Source organism: Mus musculus, chromosome 2 (genome assembly GCF_000001635.26).
Source record: "Mus musculus strain C57BL/6J chromosome 2, GRCm38.p6 C57BL/6J".
In the NCBI taxonomy this organism is placed as follows: Eukaryota; Metazoa; Chordata; class Mammalia; order Rodentia; family Muridae; genus Mus; species Mus musculus.
This window is the reverse complement of record NC_000068.7, coordinates 178,171,124-178,192,349: the sequence shown is the minus strand read 5'-3', so window position 1 is coordinate 178,192,349 and position 21,226 is coordinate 178,171,124. Positions and strand designations below refer to the sequence as shown.

The 21,226-nt window shown below is 45.9% G+C and overlaps 1 protein-coding gene across 4 annotated transcripts in view; it reads right to left on the bottom strand.

Moving 5' to 3' along the window:
* The window catches only part of Phactr3 (phosphatase and actin regulator 3), a 219,518-nt gene that overhangs the window by 146,143 nt on the left and 52,149 nt on the right, over positions 1-21,226 (bottom strand). The window contains exon 1 of one of the 4 annotated variants that reach the window (NM_001177791.1): positions 16,840-17,001. The exons of the other annotated variants lie outside the window; for them this stretch is intronic. Coding sequence (NP_001171262.1) covers positions 16,840-16,957 — 118 coding nt within the window. The 5' untranslated portion in view covers positions 16,958-17,001. Of the gene's footprint in view, positions 1-16,839; positions 17,002-21,226 lie in introns of those variants that run through there. 4 annotated transcript variants of the gene reach the window in all.

The following is a 21,226-nucleotide window of genomic DNA, read 5'->3' as shown; positions in this document are numbered from 1 at the left end:
CAGTGTGCCTTACCTCTAGCCACTGGATTCTCTCATGAGCCCCCCATTCTACTTCAGTTATAGCCAACGTTCTTGACATTCTGCCCATATCCCCTAAGGGCAGAAGAGTCCCTAAGGTGGAGGTCCCTACTTGGAAGAAAAGTTGCTATGAGTGGGAATGGTGCTCATACCCACAAAGAGCCAGCCTGGGCTAAAAGCAAACTAGCCAAATCCCAACACTGGGTTCTGTGCCTTCAGCATGGTCCAGGTCCTTCCTCAAGTGCAGGTGGGAGATCTGAACCCTGCTTCTGCCTCAAGAGGGACATTGGGCTCCTTCCTTCTCAGTGTCTGCCTAGATAACAGGTACACCTGTCCAGGGCTGAAACAAAGAGTTCAGCAGAGCAAAGCCTCGGGGATATGAACTGGGGGAAAGAGAGAGAGAAGGGAAAAAGGATGAGGGGGCAATAGAGAGATGAAGGAACCCCAAGAGTGAGCTCCAACCCAGAGCCAGGTCTTCCGCAGAAAATTCCTGGGGGGAAATTGCACATCTATTGCATGTTTGCTAAGAGCCATGTCCCATTAAGGATTCTGGATAATCTAATTCCACAGTCATTGATGACACTGAGAAGTTGCCTCTGTCCTTTGCAGAGTCCTTGCCCAGCTAATGACACCTTTAAGCCCCATCCTGACTCAGAGGAAGCCAGCCTAGGGCACTCAGCTGGCCTAAGGATACAGAAGGCTGGAGGGTTTGAATGAGTCATTATTCGATCCAGGGTCATGGTGGGGGCAGCTGTGGAGTTGGGGGATGGCTTCTGGTCCTATTGAGCTGGCCTCACTCTGGGTTGATCTATGAGCAGACATTTCTATATCTATAAGGAGATGGGCTACTCAAAGCTGACCAACTGCCTTGAGATCTGATAATCTACATCCCAGCACCCCATCACATCAGCACTACTGGAACATCTCAGGCAATGTGCCTCAGGTGGGAGTTTTCAGGCTGGTCACAGGAAGCCACTGAAAGGTTGGTCATTTGAAGGTAATGTTGTGCTTCTGTGCAAAAATAACAAGCCATTATTTAAGAAGACACAGGGTGAGGAGCCGGAGTCCAGCCAGACTAGCTTAAGGGGAAAGTGGATAATAGAGAGGAACTTCCAGAGTCCCAGGCTCCTAGACCTGCAGCCAGTACCTGTGCCTTCTCTCCATCTCTCTGGCCCCTGATGTGCCTGGTGCACAGAGGACAGCCAGCTGCATCTCAGCCTGGTCTCTGCTTCAGTCTCTCAATCTGTATGTTTCTCGTTTTGTCTTTCTCTCTTCACTGTTTCTCTGTGTCTGTCTTTAGCTTTTTCTCTCTGTCTCTTTCTTTGTGTGTGTGTCTGTCTATATATATCTGCCTCCAAATTACCAGTGTAACTGTCACAAACAGGCATTCCCTGAGTCCTGCACCAAACATCCCTCTCTATTCTGCACCGCTCACTGATTCTCTGGAGCACTAGCTCTAGCCTTATGTCCCTGTGCAGTAGACCAGGGGCCCCGTGTTTTGGCTGGGACAGGTAGATTTGGGGGATATGTGAGTGGTCCCCAAATCAGGCTCCAGGCTGATGGCATGGCACTTGATGGCAAAGGGTGTCTTCACAAAGGGTGTTTCTGTGAGGCTAGGAAAGGAGCCACAGAAAGTATTATAGAGCCCAAGTGAGGAGGAGCCAGCTTTGGCTACCACACCAGGGGTATCCAGCAGGTACCAGACTCATAGTCCCTCTTTCTCTACATCTAGGTCCCTGCATCTAGATTCTTTTTGGATTTTCAGTCTTCTTCACAGACTGTCCTTGGGGGCTAGGCCCAAGCGCTTCCACGCTCCTGCTGATAAGCCCACACTCCACCTCAGTTTGCCTGGCCAAATTAACTATAACCTTTAGTGTTCCTGTGACCATTGATGTCCCACAGGGCCTCAGTGGTCTCCTTACAATTCCTAGTACCCCTGGGAAGATGAAATCCCCCACTTTGGCATCACAAGCCCTCCACATTCAACACAGAACCAATCAAGTCACCACAACCAGGCCACTAGGATACTCACTTTAACCCACCCCTACCTTCCCATGAGAACACGACACACCTGTGTTCCTTCTTCACTCAGACCGCTAATCTTGCCCTCTACTAAGATATGGAAGTTGCATTGGCCTCCCTCCCCCTCAGTCCCTCCCTCAGCTCCCACAGGGCATTTCTACCCAGTTCAACCTGGAGTCCATGGGCACCCTTCCTAACTGGCGCTTGGCCATCACTGCAATGTCTTGGTCCCACCCTCTGTTTTCAATGCCCAAGTGCATAGCTTATGATCCCAACATTGTGCTTTGGAACAAGTTCATTTCACTTGAACTCAGAGAGGCACAAATAGCTCCATTGTCTTTACTCAGCCCAGCCAATTCTCTACCTGTTCCCCGGGCATTATGGGGTCCACCGAAATCAAACACCTTGGTGTGAGGAAGCAGCACAGGCCAGACCAGCCCTTTGGAGTGGCAACTGTTTTTGTTTTATGAAGCTGTGGTGGTTTGTAGGCTTGGTCCAAGGGGTGGCACTATTTGGTGGTGTGGCCTTGTTGGTGGAAATGTGTCACTGTGGGCATGGGCTTTAAGACCCTCCTCCTAACTATGTAGGAGCCAGTCTTCTCCTAGTGGCCTTCAGATGAAGATGTAGAACTCTCAGTTCCTCCTGCACCATGCCTGCCTGGATGCTGCCATGCTCCAGCTAAGATGATAATGGAGTGGACCTCTGGACCTGTAAGCTAGTCCCAATTAAATGTTGTCCTTATAAGAATTGCCTTGGTCATGGTGTTTGTTCACAGCAGTAAAACCCTAACTAAGACAGAAGCCTAGAATATTTGCCTACTCAAATTTATGTCTCAGAATCTATCATGAGAAAAATATAAGCTATTGCAAATACTATGAATGCTACAGACATAAAGGAGTCCCTGCGATGTTAGTAATCACAGCAAACATTTCAGAGCTCTGAAAAATGCCCCCACACCAGGGGCACAGCTAAGTAAATTTTGCTAAAGTGAGTGTTTCCCTGGGAGACTGCTTGTGCCGTGCCTGCAATTTGGGAAATGAAACTTCAATTTAGACTACTTGAAATAGATGCTTTCGCTTGATTACAAAATAAGACAAAACCAGCAAGCCAGGTGCAAAGTAAGCAGGCTGCACCAGTGAGGGGAGAAATAGATTGTTCATGAGAGAGGGGGAAGGGCAGAGGAGCCTGAAGAGGCCTAATCTCCAACCTCATGGAGACTGAAAGACATGGGGTGAATGGGAGAGGGCTTACACAGAGGCACAGCAGGAGCTGAGTGAAGAAGAGGCATGGTGCTCCTGGTGAGTGTCAAAGGGGAGCCTTGAGCCAGGATCTGAATGCCTTTGCTTTTCTGATCCCCCATACCGATTAGCAAACAGCCCTTTGGTCTCAGCCCTAGAAGGAAGCAATGAGCTGAACACACCCAAGTGTATGTATGATGTCTGCAACCAACAAGGGACCCACACCATGGGCTCCGGGAGGACGCTGGGAGTTGGACTGAGATAAAACATAAGGCTGAGATTCAAAGGCACAGCAGCCAAGTGTGGTCTTGGGGATCCAGGCTGGGTCATCATGTGTTTGGAACCATGCCAGTGAAGAAGGTTCCGTGGAGGAGCCTCTGAAAGGGCTAGAGGTCAAAGTCACCAGGAGGCTGAGAGGCAGCGCCGTGATTAGGGCGAGGAGCTGTTCCGGTTCATTTTGAAGAAGAATCATCCTGCATGGTGCAAGGTCAGGGCTACCATCAAGAGATGAGCAGCTGAGCTGAGAGGGAGGGAGGAAAGCCATGCCCACCAAGAGATGAGCTGCCGAGCTGAGGGAGGGAGAAGAGCCATAGTTTTTGATCTCCTTTCAACCTGGAAGTTCTCTTTATCACATCCACATTCTATGTCCTTTAGGGGGGTTTGTCTTTTTGCCTCCCTTTTATTTATTCGTTTTTATGCCCATTTATTTGCCTATTTATTATGTGTGTGTGAGGGAGAATGGAGTGTGTCTGTGAATGTCTGTATATAAGAGTATGTGGTGTGTGTGCATTGTGTGTATGATGTATGTGCATGTGTGTGTGGTGGTGTGTATGTATGTGTGTGTGATATGTACACGTGTGTGTATGTGTGTGTGATGTGTGCACATGTATGTATATGTGTGTGTGCATGTGCTGCAGCACATATGTGCGTGTCCAAGGACAACTTATAGAAGTTAGTTCCTGATATCATGTGTGTCCCACAGGACTGAACTTAAGCCCTCAGGCTAGGCAGCAAGCACTCTCAGAACCAACTCGGCCACCCCTCCTTATCCTATCATTCCCTGATCTTCTACACAAAGTGGATCTTTGGCAAAAAGAACTTACTATGAAAGGAGTCTTATCTCTCCTAGTGGTTTGGGGGAAAGGAGGGTCAAAGGAAAATAGGCACCTATCAATCACCTATGCTCAAGAGGAAGTGGGAAATTCCACACCACTGTGTGACCCTAGTGTCATCCTAGCCATGTGTTCAGAGGACTCTAAACGCTGAGTCTCACACAGAATGCTCTCATTAAAGTAAAGCCTAGGAGCTAGAGAGATGGCTCAGCAGTGAGAGCACTTGCTGCTCTTCCACAAGACCTGAGCTCGGTTCCCAGTACCCATAACAGGCAACTCTCAACTGCCTGTGACTTCAGCCCCAGGGTATCTGGTGCCCTCTTCTGGCCTCCATGGGCACTGCACTCACATGCATACACACACACACACACACACACACACACACACACAGTTGCACATGCATGCATACACACACAGACATATACAGAATTGCACATGCATGCACACATGCAAACACAAATGAATGAAAATAAAACACTTGCCTTGAGAGGCAGCTCAGCACTCAAGAACACTTGTCTCTCTTGAGAAGACCCTAGATAGGCCCCCAAACCCAGACAGTGCTCCTGGCCATCTCTAACTTCAGTTCCAGGGCACTCAGTGCCCTCTTCTGCCTTCTGTGAGCACAAGGCATGTATGCGGCCCACAGACATATGTGGAGACAAAGCACACATATGCATAAAATAAATACATCCCTAAAATAAAAATTAAAAAAAAAACATAAAACCTCAAAACACAGAGCTGACCAGGTCCTATAAGCACAACCAAATGCTCCCAGTTTGCCTGCAGCCCCACTGCAACAATGTTTCATCTTCCACTAAGAGATAGCCTAAAGTCCACAAAATCCCAGAGTCCACCCCAAGGCCACACAGCTTGGAAAGGGCATGGCAGGGCTGGATGAGAGCTAGTCAGTGGGCCCCAGGACCTACACATATCATCAGCGAGATAGGTCAGCGGCAGCAGGGTGTGTGTGCATCATGTCGTGCAAGGCTCAGGACCCTCAGTGAACTGAGTATGTGATGCATACGTCAGAACTTCAGTCACTATGGCAGAGTGTATCAAAAGCTGTTCAAACTCACGCATGACAAAAAATTAACGTAAGGGTATCACTAGAGGCAGCCCTGCGACATATAAGTCCATGCGTCTTTCTGGTCCAGTGGTCTAGAGTCCTAATGCTGGTGTCTGTCTTCCAAAGCCACTAGCAACTCCATCCTGGAACCATCCTGGTATGGGCTGAACCTTAGCTATTTCCCACAGGCTCCTGTAGTGGCAGCTTAGTTGCTGTCCAAAGGGCTTTGTGGAGTGGCTGGATCCAGAGGCCTCTGCTCTAATGGGAGAATCAACCCACTGACAAACTGAAAGTGTGAATAGACTGTTGGGGGGAGTGGCAGAGCTTGGAAGGTGGGACCTGGATTGAGGAAGTGTGTCACTGGGGACATATCTTTGAAGGGTCTATCTTTTCCTCTCATGAGAATGCTCTCTCCTTCCTATCCATCATGGTGTGCCATATTGCCCTCACACCCATGATTGTAACCATGAACCTGAAGGAAACAGCACCTCCCTGAAGCCACTTAGATTGGGTACATCACCACATGTCCACAGTAATTCCCCTTCCTCCCAGAGGTGTATGGAAGACTGTGTCCTGAAGACTCACATCCACTCAGACTTCAGAGAGGGATCTCACTTAGAAATGAGGTCTTTGCTACCCTCCGAAAGACCCAACAAGCACCTGAAAGAGTCAGATGCAGTTATTTGCACCCAACCAATGGATAGAAGCAGCTGACCCCTGTTGTTGAATTAAGGAAGGCTGAAAGAAGCTGAAGAGGAGGGCGACCCTGTAGGAAGACCAGCAGTCTCAATTAACCTGGACCCCCGAGATCTCTCAAACACTGGACCACCAAAAGAGGCAGCATACACCAGCTGATATGAGGTTCATTCAGAGATGAAGCACCTAACCCTCAAGTGACTGGAGGCCCCAGGGAGTTTAGAAGTCAGGTGGGGTGGGGGTGGAGACATCCACATGGAGATGGGGTGGGGTGGGGAGGAGGTGTGGAATGTGGAGCAGTCGGATGGTGGATGGGGAGGAGTGGGGGATGGAACATGGAGTATAAAAAATGAATTACAAATAAAATTAAATTAAAAAAAAGAAATGAGGTCTTTGCAAATGTCATTAACTAAGCTGGAATGAAGTCATCCTGGACTATGTGGGAAGCCATTCTGGTGACTCTGTCCTCACAGAAGGGAGGACACAGAAGAAATACACACAGGGAAGGTTGTGAGACACACAGGCAGAGCCTGGAATGCTGCAGACACAGGCCTGGAACAGCAGGAGCTGTTATGGATGGTGGAAGGGGCAGAAGGACCCTTCCCAAGAATCTTGAGAGTGAGTGAGTGTGTGTGTGTGTGTGTGTGTGTGTGTGTATGTGTGTGTGTGTGGGGGGGGGGCTACTCACACCTTGGCTGCAGAATTTTCACCTTCAGAACTGTGTTAGAGCAAGCATCTCTCATACCAAGCAGCCAAGTTGGAGGTCATTTGTCATGGATGCCTAGGAAACTAATGTACACAAGTTCTCTCCCCACACATACAACACATGCACACACTCATGTGCACGTGCACACATGCACACACACACATACACCTTCTCTGCCAAAGCACAGAAATGTGGCCTCTTGGAGGACTGTGGCTTACTTCAGTTCTGGGCACTGCTTCCTAGTCCCAGCCTCCGTTGCCCTCCCACGCCTCCTGCCTGGGTGACTGATGAGGCTTGCCCTCTCGCCCCTTCTCTAGAAGAGGAATATCTCAGGGATACAGACACAATCCCGATGCTACCAGTCCCACACTTACCCCCTTATGGCTAGGATTGAGGACAAATCCCAGTGTCTCGAGACAGCTGCAGCCCCCTCTGTTAGGCCCCCACCTGTTCTGTCCCTTCACAGGGGAAGCACACACTGCACACTACTGTGGAGCTCCTCCCTCATCTGCCACCCGCTTTTCCTCCTTGTCTGAGGAATGCTAATCCTTGGAGAGACTCAGAGTGAAGGCTACTTATACAGGGAAAACAATTAGGCACCCTACTCTGAACTGGGCCAGTCTTCCTGTGCCCCATCATATCCTGATGGAGTGGTTTGCTCAGGGTCTGTCCTTCCTGGCAGACTGCAGCACTCTGAGGGTGAGATGATTTTTATATGTCAACACTACAGTCTACTTCCCTTCATGGTACCTGGCATTCAGTAGACGCTGGGATAAGAGAACAGTCGCATAGATGGGGGGGAGGGGGGGGGTACAAGTGGACATAGAGTTTCTCAAGCTTGTTTGAAGATGTCTAAACTGTTCCCTCTGCAGCACCATCAGTCTTTTCCATGGGGATCAAGAGAAAGTAGACTGTCATTAGTTGTCACATGGAAGGCAAGAGAAGCCTCCATCTACCTGCTGGAACCATTCGTGCATACAGATCAAATTTCCCTCTGAGTCAACTTCCTGGAACTCCCACAGAGAAGCACGTCTGTCACTACAAGGCCGATCTGACATTAGAGTTGCCAAAGACACAGCCATGTGGGAGATAGCATGCATCCTTTCAGGTAGCCCTGTGAAAGCCCAGGAAAGCCAGTGACGTGCCATACCCTCCACGGTTCACCAGATCTGGGAATGCATAGGACAGGGTGAAGACCAATAGAGCTTTCTCCACTGATCTCCTACTTATCATGAGCCAAGGCAGTAGCTATTGCAGAGCCCCTGTGTTACCTGTTCAGTTGATAGCCTTAGCCACACACTGTGAGACAAAGTTGCCTTGGGAGCTTCAGGAGAATGTTACCCTGGCTGTGAACACTCAGGATTTATACATATCTTAGCTCCTTTTCCACTTTGATAAAATCCTCTGACAAAAACCAACTTTGAGGATAAAGTATCTGTGGGCTTTGGGTTCTGTAGGGAGAGCCCATGATGTCAGGGAAGGCTCGGCAGCAGGCAGCCAGAGAAGAAAACTGAATCGTCACATTTTCATCTGGACTCAGGAAGAAAAAAAAAAAAAGAACAAGAAATGGGAGGAGATTATAAACCTCACAGCCCACCTCCAAAGATGAAACTCAGAAGAAATGCATGATGGGAAGTCCATATTGGGCATGGCATAGACTTGGGAAAGCCCTCATAACAATCTCTTCTCTTTGCTGCATATATGGCAGCTAGCTGTCCTTCAAAGCCCAAAGAGGTCTGAGAAGAGCTCCTCTACGGGAGCTTCGGCATCTCCTCGGAACCTGCCATGTCATCCAGGATGCCAACTGCTTCAAGTGTGTGCAAGGTTAGGAAGGTCTTACACAAAGCTCAGAGTAACTTCTGAGTGCCTCAGTGGTGACAAAAGAAATACTGACTCTTCCCTCAGGGCACTTCAAATGGCCATGAAGAGAATCAATCACAACTATGAAACACTGCAGAACCAGCTCAACTTCGACAATAGTGACAGAGCTATCAAACTACGGTGCAAAGCAAAAGCATGTATGCTGCTATGTGATACAAAATGTCGAGCATTCAGGATGAAACAGGATTCGTGGAGAAGTAAGAAAATCTGATTTACAATTGAAAGAAGACTCCACACACTCTTGCACACACAACCACCTTGCTATTGACACAATGAGGCAGAAACTTTAAAATGATGACAGTTTAAAAAAAAATGGTGTGTGAAAGGTTGAAAATACGTATCAACTGAGAAAAAATAAAACAGGAATAATAGGAAATACCCAAGTGGAAATGGCACCATGAAAAATGCAATATAATAAATGAAAACTGGAAGCGATTGCCTTAGTGGTAGATCAGATAACCAGCCGAAGTGGGGACGACCGTAAGATGCCAATGGCTCCACAGCAGCAAGTCTCACTGTTGGACAGCTGGTTTATCCTGGAGATTCAAAGGCAGAGACAGCTGTGACAGTCCTCCTGGCCAAACCTCAAGCACTGGCCTAAAAAACAACCTGCAAGAGGGCTTAGATTTAATAGGAACGTACTACAGAGGACTGTAGGCTCCTAGGAACTGTCAAAAAAAAAAAAAAAATAGAGCAGTCATCAGGCAACCGTTGAAGGCTAGCAATTATTTGAAGGCTAGCATCTTGGTGTGTCAATAGAGACAGCTTCCTGGAGAGGTTGAAGGAGGAGACAATGGGGAAGCCAAAGGAGAATGGATAACCCACCATCCTCTCAGGTGACTGTACACACTCCAGTGGCTGCACCTCCAACTATGGGTATTGGGAGGAGGAATGACTCCTAAAAAGGCCAAGACATGTCACTAACACACAAACAAATGACCGGTAGCAAGCCCACAGCAAGGGAAACCAGCGTCTACAGTCACCATAATAGATTATCTAAAATGTCCAGTTTTGAGGAGGAAACACGGGGAATTGTTACCGACACAAGACTAAAAAACATAACAAAGAATTCATAAGAAAGAGCTAACTCGGTTATTAGACTTAGCAGCCATTGCAGATGTATATTCATTCTTAAACAGGTACTAGAAGACAATGTCCAATCAAATAGCAAATTGTGACAAGACAAGAGATTGTCTCTAAGAGTCCAGGCTAAAGTCCAGTGTAAAGCAGTATGGTTCACGGCACTGAATTGAAGAGAAAACACCATTAAAAGAGGCCAGATCTGGGCTGTTGGCAGTGTGATTGTTTCGACGGAGTTAGCTCATGGTGACAACCAGAGAGGGTTGGAGTAAAGAAAATCCAAGATGAGTACCATGAAGCGGACATGTGGAGAGAGAGAGCGGACATGTGGAGAGAGAGAGCGGACATGTGGAGAGAGAGCCCCTGCCTGAGAGGAGTGCAAAGGAGCAGAAAACATGTAAAGGAAGTAAGATCTGAAGGTCTCTCCACAAAAAGGAAAAAAAAGTTTTAAATAACTTAAGCCTCACCTAAGAAGCCCAGCCGTCTCCAATAGAAGACACATGCCCAGACTCACTGAGATCAAAATACAAACAGACAAAACAAGAGAAACCTCGAAAATAGCAAAAGAAAAGATAGCCCAACAAGAGAAATGTGTCTCCAGAAGCAATGGGAGTCAGAGGGGGGTAGTGTGCTGCTTTCAAAATGCTGAAAGTGTAGAAACTGTCACCTGGGAACCAGGAAGTCAGAAAAAAATTATTGTCCAAAGCATCTGTAATCTTAGTGTGGTGACACACACCTTTAATCCTAAAATGTGGGAATAAGACACAGTATACAAAGTTCTAGGTCAGCCAGGGATAATAATGAGACCCTGTCTTTTTTTTTTAAGTCAACTATAGGCATTTTCAGTTGAATAGAACATAGGATATTCTTAGAAGACCTTCTTTCAAGACCTGCTTTAGTAAGAAAAGCTTAGAACATTTGTGTTGGCTAATTTTATGTCAACTTGACACAAGCTAGAGTCATTTTGGAAAAGGGAACCTCAATTGAAAAAACATCCCCACCAAATTGGCCTGTGGGTAGCCTGTGGTACGGTTATTCAATGGTTGATGTGGGAGGGTCCAGCTCACGGTGAGCCATGACTCCCCCGGGGAAGGTAGTCCTGGAAACAATAAGAAAGGGCCAGGTAAGTCATGGAAAGCAAGCTAGTAAGTTGTACCCCTCTATGACTCTGCTTCTGCTCCTGCCTTGAGGTCCCGCCCTGACTTCCCTTGGTGACAAGTATAACCCGTCTGCTATAAGATGCTTCCGGTCATGGTGTTTCTCACAGCAGCACAATCCTGAGACAGCACGCTTTAGCCTAAAAGCAACTATCCAGAAGCTCCATCATGGGCATTCTGCACAACACAGGTATAGATGGCCAGTCTCAGAGCAAGCACTAAGAAAATAACTCCTAACAGTCACTAAAGACATAAAATGTCACACTAAAAGATATTTGATGTGACAGGCATGCTGGGCACACCTTTAATCCCAGGGCACGAGAGGCAGGAACATGCAGATCTCTATGAACATGAGACCAATTTAGTTCACCAAGTGGGTTCCAGGCCCTCCAGGGGCACAAAGTGACACCCTGTCTCAAAACAAAAACCAACTCAATGCAAACACAGCCAAGGAAGAGAAGGAGGAACTGTAGAAATGGAGAAGCAAGGGATGCAGCAGGTCTAGTTATAAGCATGATTTTATGGTTACACAGTCCAGGAAAAGCAGGAAGGACAAATTAAATGACACCATAGGAAGGAAATAACAGATAAGAAAAGATACATTCGGCAAATAGAAACCATTCAAAAGATAGAGTGGAGCTACATCCTTACCTTAAAACAAGATTATTAGAGATAAGAGAAAGGTTTCATGGTAAAGGCTTAATACATCAACAAGGAATAATAAGAGCACATAAGTGCGAGCGCACACATGCACACACTCAATTAAACATCATCTTCGGGACTGGAGAAATAGCTCAGCAGTTAAGGGCATGCGTTGCTCTTACATAGGACCCAGGTTTGATTCCCAGCATCGACATGGTGGCTTACAACTCCAGTCACAGATGATCTGACACCTTCTTCTGACTACTGTATGCACTAGGCCTGCATGTGGTATATAGACATACAAGTGGGGAAAACATTCATACACAGAAGATTCATCATAAATTTAAAATATTAAGAAAAGAGTCAGTCTCTGGGTAGAAAAAGAGAAATCTGGACACCAGATGGCCCAGTGGGTAGTCACTTGCTCCAAGCATTGTGGCGGGAGTTCAATTTTCCTTCTCCTCTTCTTCCTCTCCTCCTTTTCTTCCTCCTCCTCTCCTCCTCGTCCTCCTCTCCTTCTCCTCCTCCTCCTCTCCTCCTTCTCCTCCACCACCACCTCCTCCACCTCCTCTTCAACCTCCTCTTCCTTCATATCCCCCTCCTCCTTCACCCCCTCTTCCTGTTCCTCCTCCTCCACCTCTTCCTCCTTCTTCTGCTCCTCCTCTTCCTCCTCCTCCACCTCTTCATCCTCCTCCTCCTTCTGAGATAGGATCGCTTTAAGTAATTCTGGACATCCTGGAACTCATTATGTAGACCTGCTGGCCTCAAACTCAGGGATCCTCTTGCCTCATAGAAAGACAGAAGTGACTCTTGCAAGTTGTCCCTTTATATCACATGCTGTGACCGTTATCACCCCTCACCCAATGTACAGTAAAATAATTCAATATGAAAAAAATGTTTAAGCTTTTTAAAAAAACTACCAAATTGATAGAATTAAAAGGAACAGAAGAACCTAAAAATAATAGCCAGAGACTTCAGCAGCCCACTTCGGGTCATGAATAGAAAAGTAGGCATAAGATCACACAGAAAACAAAATGAAATGTCTAACAACAGATTATTACCCCATATGAAGGACACTATGGAGCCCTTTACACAGCAACAGCAGACAACACATTCTACTCAAATACACAGAGAACATCATCAGAACACCATATAGGCTAAGATGTAGACCTGAGCTTAGGAAATGTAAGGAGACTGAAATCATATATATCAAATCATTATATACACATATACATATACACATATATGTATATATACCCATATACACACATACACACATGTGAGCATGCACACACACACATATATACCCATACACACACACGTATACACACATATGTACACATATATACACACATGCACACAAACACACACATACACACATGCATATGCGCACACATGCGCACACACACAACACACACATATATACCCATACACACACTCCCATACACATGCGCATATGTACACAAACACATACATACACCCATACATACACACACACGCATACACACACATATGTACACACATACACATATATACACACATGCACACAAACACACACATACACACATGTATATGCATACACATACATATATATATACCCATATGTATACACACATGTGTGTGCACGCACACATACACACACGTATACACACACACACATATGCATGCATACACCCACACACACATATGCATGCACACACACACACACATATATATATATACACACACACACACACACACACATGCACACACACACACACACACATATATATATGTATATATACATATATACACGTATATATATATACATATATATATACACACACACACCATACCACACACACACACACACACACACACACATATATATATATATATATGTGTATATATATATATATATATATATATATATATATATACACACACATGCATACACATATATACCCATGCACACACACACACACACACGCACACACAAGGCCATGAATTGGCGAAGAAGCAGTGGGAGGAAAGTGTGAAAGAGGTCAGAGGAAAAAGAGGGACAAGAAAATTATGTAATTATATTTTAATAAAAAATTTTAAATTAAAAAAGAGCATATATTTTAAAAAACTGAAATCATGTTAAAACTCTGGCTTCTGACCAAAAGGGAATTAAATAAATCAATGCCATAATTTGATTAAACTGTGCTTTATTCTCAGATCTCAGGAGGCAGAGGCAGGCAGAGCTCTGTGAGTTCAAGGCCAGACTGGTCCATGATAGAATATTGGGGCCAATCCTCAGGAGGCTCCACCCCATTCGATGATGGAATGTCAGAGGGTCCAATCCTCAGGGAAGCTCCACCCCATTCCATGATGGAATGTCAGAGGGTCCAATCCTCAGGGAAGCTCCACCCCATTCGATGATGGAATGTCAGAGGGTCCAATCCTCAGGGAAGCTCCACCCCATTCCATGATGGAATGTCAGAGGGTCCAATCCTGTGCAGGTAAAATACACAGCTCCTGAGAATTCAGGAGAGCAACAGACATAATCTGTGACGCTCCATCTCACTGTTACTCTCTGAACTTTGAGGTTGTTTAGACTTACCAAGGTGGGAAACTCATGGTACTAAAACCAGGAGTATAACGGCCTAAGACTACCAAGTTAGAGAAGCAGCTCTCTCGTGGTGAACTGCACACCAGAAGCCACTGACAAGAACCAGACAAGACACCTGTGGATTAGGGTGATAGTGTTCCATTTCCATGAAGACATTAGAAACCATTAAAATGCATACTTCAAGTTCATTGGTTTTATGGTATATGACTACATCTCTATAAACCTAGACACAAAAATATTTTTTAGAAAGCCGTGGTGAGATGTCATTTCCACACATACATAAACAGAAAAATTAAACCATACTTCAGCGCCCACTTCCAGAAAGGATGTGCTGTGGGGGAATTGTGCTCCAGGTGTCTAAGATGATGAACATTTGCATGCCTTACACTCTGACAAGTTCACTTCTGCAGTTTACCCAAGAAGCCAAACATCTACAAAAAAGTGCACATAAGAATGCTCACAACCCAAACTTTCTTTTACATTGGCTACGAATTGGAAACAAATGTCTCCCAACAAGAGAACTGACAAAATAGTCACACAGTTACAGTTTACCCAACATGAGAACACACACTCAAATATGGATGAGCTTTAAAATGATATGTTTGGTGAAAGAACACACACACACACACACACACACACACACAAGCATGCACGCACACTCACCTACGTTGAATGGCTGTACTAGTATGAAATCTGTGGGTAGATTTTTGTACAATAGCTGTCTGTGCTGACTGACTTCAAACCTCCTGGAAATTTCTGGTACTGTCATATCTCAATTGAAAGGTGCCCATCTTGCTGACACCTTTGTCTAGCCCCTGTCTCCTAAATGTCAGATGTGAAATGTAACATATCAAGTTTATATTCACATTTTCAGGCAAGCATCTCTATTGGTGACATGTGTGTCCAGTGACCTTTTAGGAATTAATGTCAGGCTGATCTACATTTGGAGGGTGAAAATTCAGAGCAGGCATGGGTTACACTTGCCTGACCAACCCATTGTAAAGTCCCTCAATGATATCACAAACTGTGAATTTGAGAAGTCATTGTAATAGTCCCGTGATATCACAGAGTGATGCTAACATTCATTGATTATGATTGCCTGGACTGGAGATTTCTTCAGGGTCAGAGAAACTTGTCCTATTTGTCTTTCTGTGTCTATTAATTTAAAAATGTCTATAAAGAAGGCTTTTAGTAACCAACTAATGTGTGAATTATACATATTAGACAGGTGGATGGGTAGGTAATAGGGTGATATATTATTTTCTCTCTGTGTGTATGTGTGCCCATTGAAGTTTTTCAAGGAAAATGAGTTCCTTTAGAACGTATTTCCTAAAATGGTGGGGTTTCCCATACAAAAACTAGAGGAAATCACAGATTTCTATTCAGATGACTGAATGAATAGAGAGTAGCTAGCTAGCTAGATGATCAATTTGATCAATTAAGTGAATGGACAGATATAGTAGAATAAATAGGCAGAAAAAAAGAATATAGATGCGCTGATAGATCAGTAGGTAGGCAGACAGGCAAGCAGATGGACAGACAGGAAGGTAACACAAACTGGAAATGGGTGGTCAAGGCAGAGGTGTGATCTTGACCCATAACACCCTCGCTCTCTTCTACAGAGAGAAAACCTCCACTGCTTGCTCATGTCACCGTGTAGCCAAGCACCCACTATTTCTGAGTGTGCAAGTCATTTCTCACTTCTTTTAATAATGGAAAATGGCAATGTGAACAGCCTGACACATGTACTGTTTTATGGCTTGCCAAGTAATCTGAGACGGAATCTTAAAAACAGCATCAGTAGTTCAAAGGTGATCCATAAATGTGATTTTGCTGAAGATAGTCAAACCTCCTTCAGTCAGGTTTCTCTGGCCAGTTTACAATGAAAAAAGGATGCAGTCTTTTAATTTTAAATATTCCCTGCTTACATTTCATATTAACTAGCAGGCACTGGGAGGACAGACCAGTGGCTAATGATGCAGAAGATGGCTCAAAATTTAATATAAACTTTGCAGCATGGCATCCTATAGCTCCCAATATGAAAATGTTACCACACTAGGGAATGCAGTCTAATGGGTTCTTTTCTGTTGAACTGCATCGAGAGAGAGAGAGGGGGGGGGGGAGGGGGGAGGGGAAAGAGAGAAAATAAATACAAACGTGCCTACAGAATTATCAAAGATAAACATTTGTCATTGGTGCTTATGGTGAGTTCTTTTTGTATTCAAAGAAGCAAAACAATCAAATGAACAAGTGAAAAGAAAGAAACGAGGAGGCGGGAGAGAGAGAAGGAAGGAGGATGGTAAGAGTGCCCTAGAACTGGAGTTTATGTACCAGCAGCAAACCTCAAGGTCTCCTCAATCTCCACCAGTACCCACACCCACAAGCACACCCCAGTCCCTGCCACCACCCACATAAGCAAGACCCCAGGGCTCAGGTGTGGCTCTCCCATCATTCCCCAGTTTTCTAGCATGGACAGGCTGCCACGGGTTGTTTTATACTTTTGCTATTCAGACAAAGCTGCACTGGATGCTTCCTGCTGCTCCTGGGTAGGATTTTCTGCAGAGCGAAGGCCCCAGGGGAATGCGACGGTCAGAGCAACTACAGCTAGAGGAGATGCACCGCCCTTACCACCACAGCGGCTGGGCCCACTCCCCGGAGGCCGATGGCGTGCGCGCGTGCGCACTGCTGCAGTGCCTGACTTCATCCTTCTGAAGTTCAGACTTAGCATCTGGTTGGCTGTTTGCATTGAGTGTGGTACTGTTTCAAAGCATGGCTTCTGACTTTAAGAAGAAAAATCTACATTCTCGTGGCTTTTTCAAACCCAGTCCCTTCTCCCACAGGACCACAAAAGACAGGGGCCAGCCTTTCATATTTCTCCTCTAGAGCTCGGGGCATTTGAACTGGCAGCTCTTTGTGTAAAGCTTGGCATAACAATCCATGCAGCACGGACTGCCCTAATTTTGTAGGAAAACACAGGCAAAAATCACACAGAATTTTCTTTGGAATTCCCTCTGATTTTTTAATTGGTGGCTCTGCCACTGCAGAGAGACTCCTTTCTCCTCTTTTCTGTTTTTCCCCCCTGTGTTGTGCAGTGAAAGCACAAATTTCTAAGAACCTCATCTTACAGAAACCTGGCTAGAAACAGTGCCGGATTCCTGCCGGCTTGTGAATAGTATTCTGTGCAAACCCTCATGTTTCATGGTTTACAGTTTGACGTGTTTGCTCCTTTGCCAAAGGGAAATCCTTCCCAGATCCTGTTACATCTATTTCTATACCTGCAAGAAGAAAATACGCACACACCTATAAATTATTCATCATCTTCTGACAGACACACTTGCCAAATTTACCTTTTGACCTTCAGAGGATACAACCAGGAGAGAGGAGAGTGAATGAGAATACAGTGAGGGCTTGGTGTTTGTTTTAGTTTTTATAGGTGTTTTTAGAGTGTGTCATTAGGTGTGTGCAAGGTGTGCCCACAGGAGCATGTGTGTGCAGACAGGTGCATGCGTGTGCAGGTTAGAGGCAGTCTGTAGTGTTATTCCTCAGGGGAAGCCTCACAGTTTTCTTTTGAGACAGTCTCTCACTGGTCATAAGCTGGCTGACCACTGAGCCCCAGACATCTATCTGCCTACCTACCTTTCGACCACCAGGAATCCATGCACACATCACCATGGCTTTTACATGGTAAGAGAGATCACACTCAGACCCTCCCACACTTTAGCCACTGAGCTACCTTCCTTGGCCTAGGGCTTGGTTTTTATTTTTATTTTTTCATTTTTAATGATGTACATATATGTGGGGTAGGGAGGAGAATGCACATGTGTAAGTGGTTATGGGGGCCCTAAAAGGATGTCTGACCCCTGAACATGGAGCTACAGGCAGTGATGAGCATCGCACCATGAGTGCTGGGAGCCAAGCCCAGGTCCTCTGCAGGAACAGCATGCACTCTGAACCACTGAGCCCTGGCTCCAGCCCCAGGGCTTGACTTCTTATTTGGAAAGACCCAGATCCACTTAAGCTGTGCTCTGGCCACCTGCAGGTTTGATGAAAGGCACACTCCCAGCTTATCGGTAACACTTGTAGCTGCTGGAAAAGATACTGCCAAACAAAAGCCAAAAGGACTGGAGGAAAACAAAACAAAACAAAACAAAACAAAAACCATAATCCATGTGCAGCATGCTGACCTGGAAATCAGCATTTCTAACCATAACCCTGATGGAAAGATGGTTCAGACTCAGAGACAGACAAGCTCTTTAAGGCAAGCAGAGATAAACAGAGGTTCAGCAACACTCCAGATATCTAATCAGAATCATACCCCCAAGTTGTGATTAGACTCCAACGGACAACACGAGGTACAAATGATATTTAAGGGAAAAGCAAAGGGCCTCATTTGTAGCCAGCAGCCAGCCCAGCCTGTGACCAGTAACTTAAGTCTACTTCATTAGGAAACATGAGGGTATCTGCATGTATGTTTCAAAAATCCCTTTCAAGAAAGCCACGATTCTCCTGGGCATAGAAGCCAGTGGTAGAGCATCTTCCCAGCATGCACGAGGCTGCAGCTTCAGTCCCACTACCACTGAGTACACGGAGAACAAGCAGCAGCCTCTCTGTATCTGAAGGGGGACTCTCCACAGCATCACGTGCTGAGCACAGTTATCCTGCCCTCCATGCCACCCTCATCACCTCACCAAGAACAATTTCATAGCTGGCGTGTCGTGCTGTTTGCTTTTCAATATGGTCTCCATAAAACCTCACTCTCGTTAGCCATATACACATGAAGATCCAGAAGTTAACTCAGATAAGCAATTACACAGCACATAAACTCTAGGGGGACCATCGTTCTTTCCCTATGCCCGTTGGCCAACAGGGCTGAGCTGGGAGCAGAGGAGCCTGTAGCTTCACCGTTCACCCTGCCAACTCCATCCCTGAGGGAGGTGCTCCCCTCATGGAAACTCAAAGCCCTGACATGTGCTTTGGTTAGGGACAGCTGCTAAGGGACCACCCCCCTCCCATGGGTGAGACTGACATCAGTCCCAGCACTGAGGTAGCATCTCTAAGGACAAGCTTGTCTATCGCTCAGTCCTTCAATGACATCCACCCAATCCCATCATTAACTTCACTTATTCAAACATGGCATCCTTAATTAAGCCACAAAAGGAAGGGACCGTGATGGATATCAGTAAGCTGAGGAAGGACAGACATACCCATGTTGAGCCCAGTCAGTATGCCACCAGCCTGTTCCTAGGGGGAAAAAGCCATTGGGAGCTTGGTCCTACACGGTCAAGTCTTCGGAGTCTCCTTCTCTAGCCTCCCATGGTCTTTGGGTAGCCAGGTTAAGCTACCCTCTTGCTGGCTGGGGAACTGCCAGAGATCCTAAAGGACCAGTCTGAGATTTCTAAAATGGATGTTTTCTTCCTGTCCCACAATCACCAAGCGCTTCTGAAGTCCTAGCACCCATTTCTATGCTTCTCTCAGGCCCATGAGGGAGGCAGCAGCTTCAGGGCAGCAAGAAATCTTTTCTTGACTATGGTATTTTTCTTAAATAGTAAGAAAGAATTCTTCTCTTTCCCAGGACTGGCTGGCTAGAGTCTGGTGATCGTGAGGCTTGGATGGCCTATAAACAGGGTACCAAAGAGAGCCAGGCTATGAGATAAAGAGGGACACCATGCAAGGATGCAATTAGACCCTCCTGTCCAAGGGTCTGAGTCCTTGATGGGAAAACCAGAGTGGCAGGTTGAGACCTTTCTTCAGGAACAACTCCTAGCCTACCTCTTCCTCAATTAACCTGTGGGCATGCTCCAACATCAACCATTTACACAGAGCAAGAGTCACATATGATGCTTCAGCACTGGGTGGAGTGAGGAAAGGAAACCAATTCTTTAAAACGTGTTGACAGCTCTGAGCCAGGAGCAAGTGAGGAATCACAAGGGCAGCAATAGTGTCAGAGGACCTGGATCTGAGACTTCAATCCTTTCTAGTCTCCAGAAACCAAGCTAGGGAGTTGGGTCTGTGGAAGCAGGGCTGTAATCTGAGAGTTGGTTCTGTGGGAACAGGGCTGTAGTCTTTTGTTCTTCTTGTTGTTGTTTGAATTTTAAATTTTCATTTTAATCTATACATATAACTTTGCATTGGTACTATCAGTGAAAAAAAAACAAACTTATTGGGTCAATATATTTTTTTGTTTGTGTGGTTTTTTTTTAATTGTACTTATTTTACACCCCGACTGCACCTGCCCTCACCCACTCCTGTTTCTCTCCAGAAAAGGGCCAGCCCCAGTGGATAGCAACCACCATGGTCTATCAAGTTGCCATAAGACTGGGCACCTCCTCTTCTACTGAGGCTAGGTGAGGCAACCCAGTGGGGGAAAGAATTGTAAAAGCAGGCAACAGAGTGAGAAACAGCCCCTCCCCCTGCTCTTAGGAGCCCCACAGGAAGATCCTGTAGTCCAAGCTGAGAAGCAAAGACCCCACCCACTCCCACCATTGAAGGCTTAGAATTCGCTGTGTGAGGCAGGAGGGATGGAGAACAGGAGAGACAGAGATAGGGTTGAAGCTACTGACATCATGTCAAAGGGAAAAAGCTGAGTTAAGACTATGTTCACTTCAATGAGTAATACATGTCTTAAGTTAGGATTTCTACAGCTACCATGAAACACCATGTCCAAAAACCAGTTTGGGGAGGAATGGGTTTTTTTTGGCTTATGCCAAAAAGGAAGTCAGAACCAGAACTCACACAGGGTAGAAACCTGTATGAGGAGCTGAAGCAGAGGCCAGGGAAGGTTGCTACTCACTGGCTTGCTCTTTATGGCTTGTTCAGCCTGCTTTCTTATCCACATAGGACCAGCAGCCCAGGGAAGGCACTACCCATAATAGGCTGGGCCCTCACCTGTTGATTACTAATTAAGAAAATGCCCTATAGTCCTGCCTACAGCCTAATCTTACATAAGTGTTTCCTCAACTGAGGCTCCCTTCTCTGTCTAGCTTGTGTCAAGTTGATATATGACTAGTTAGCACAA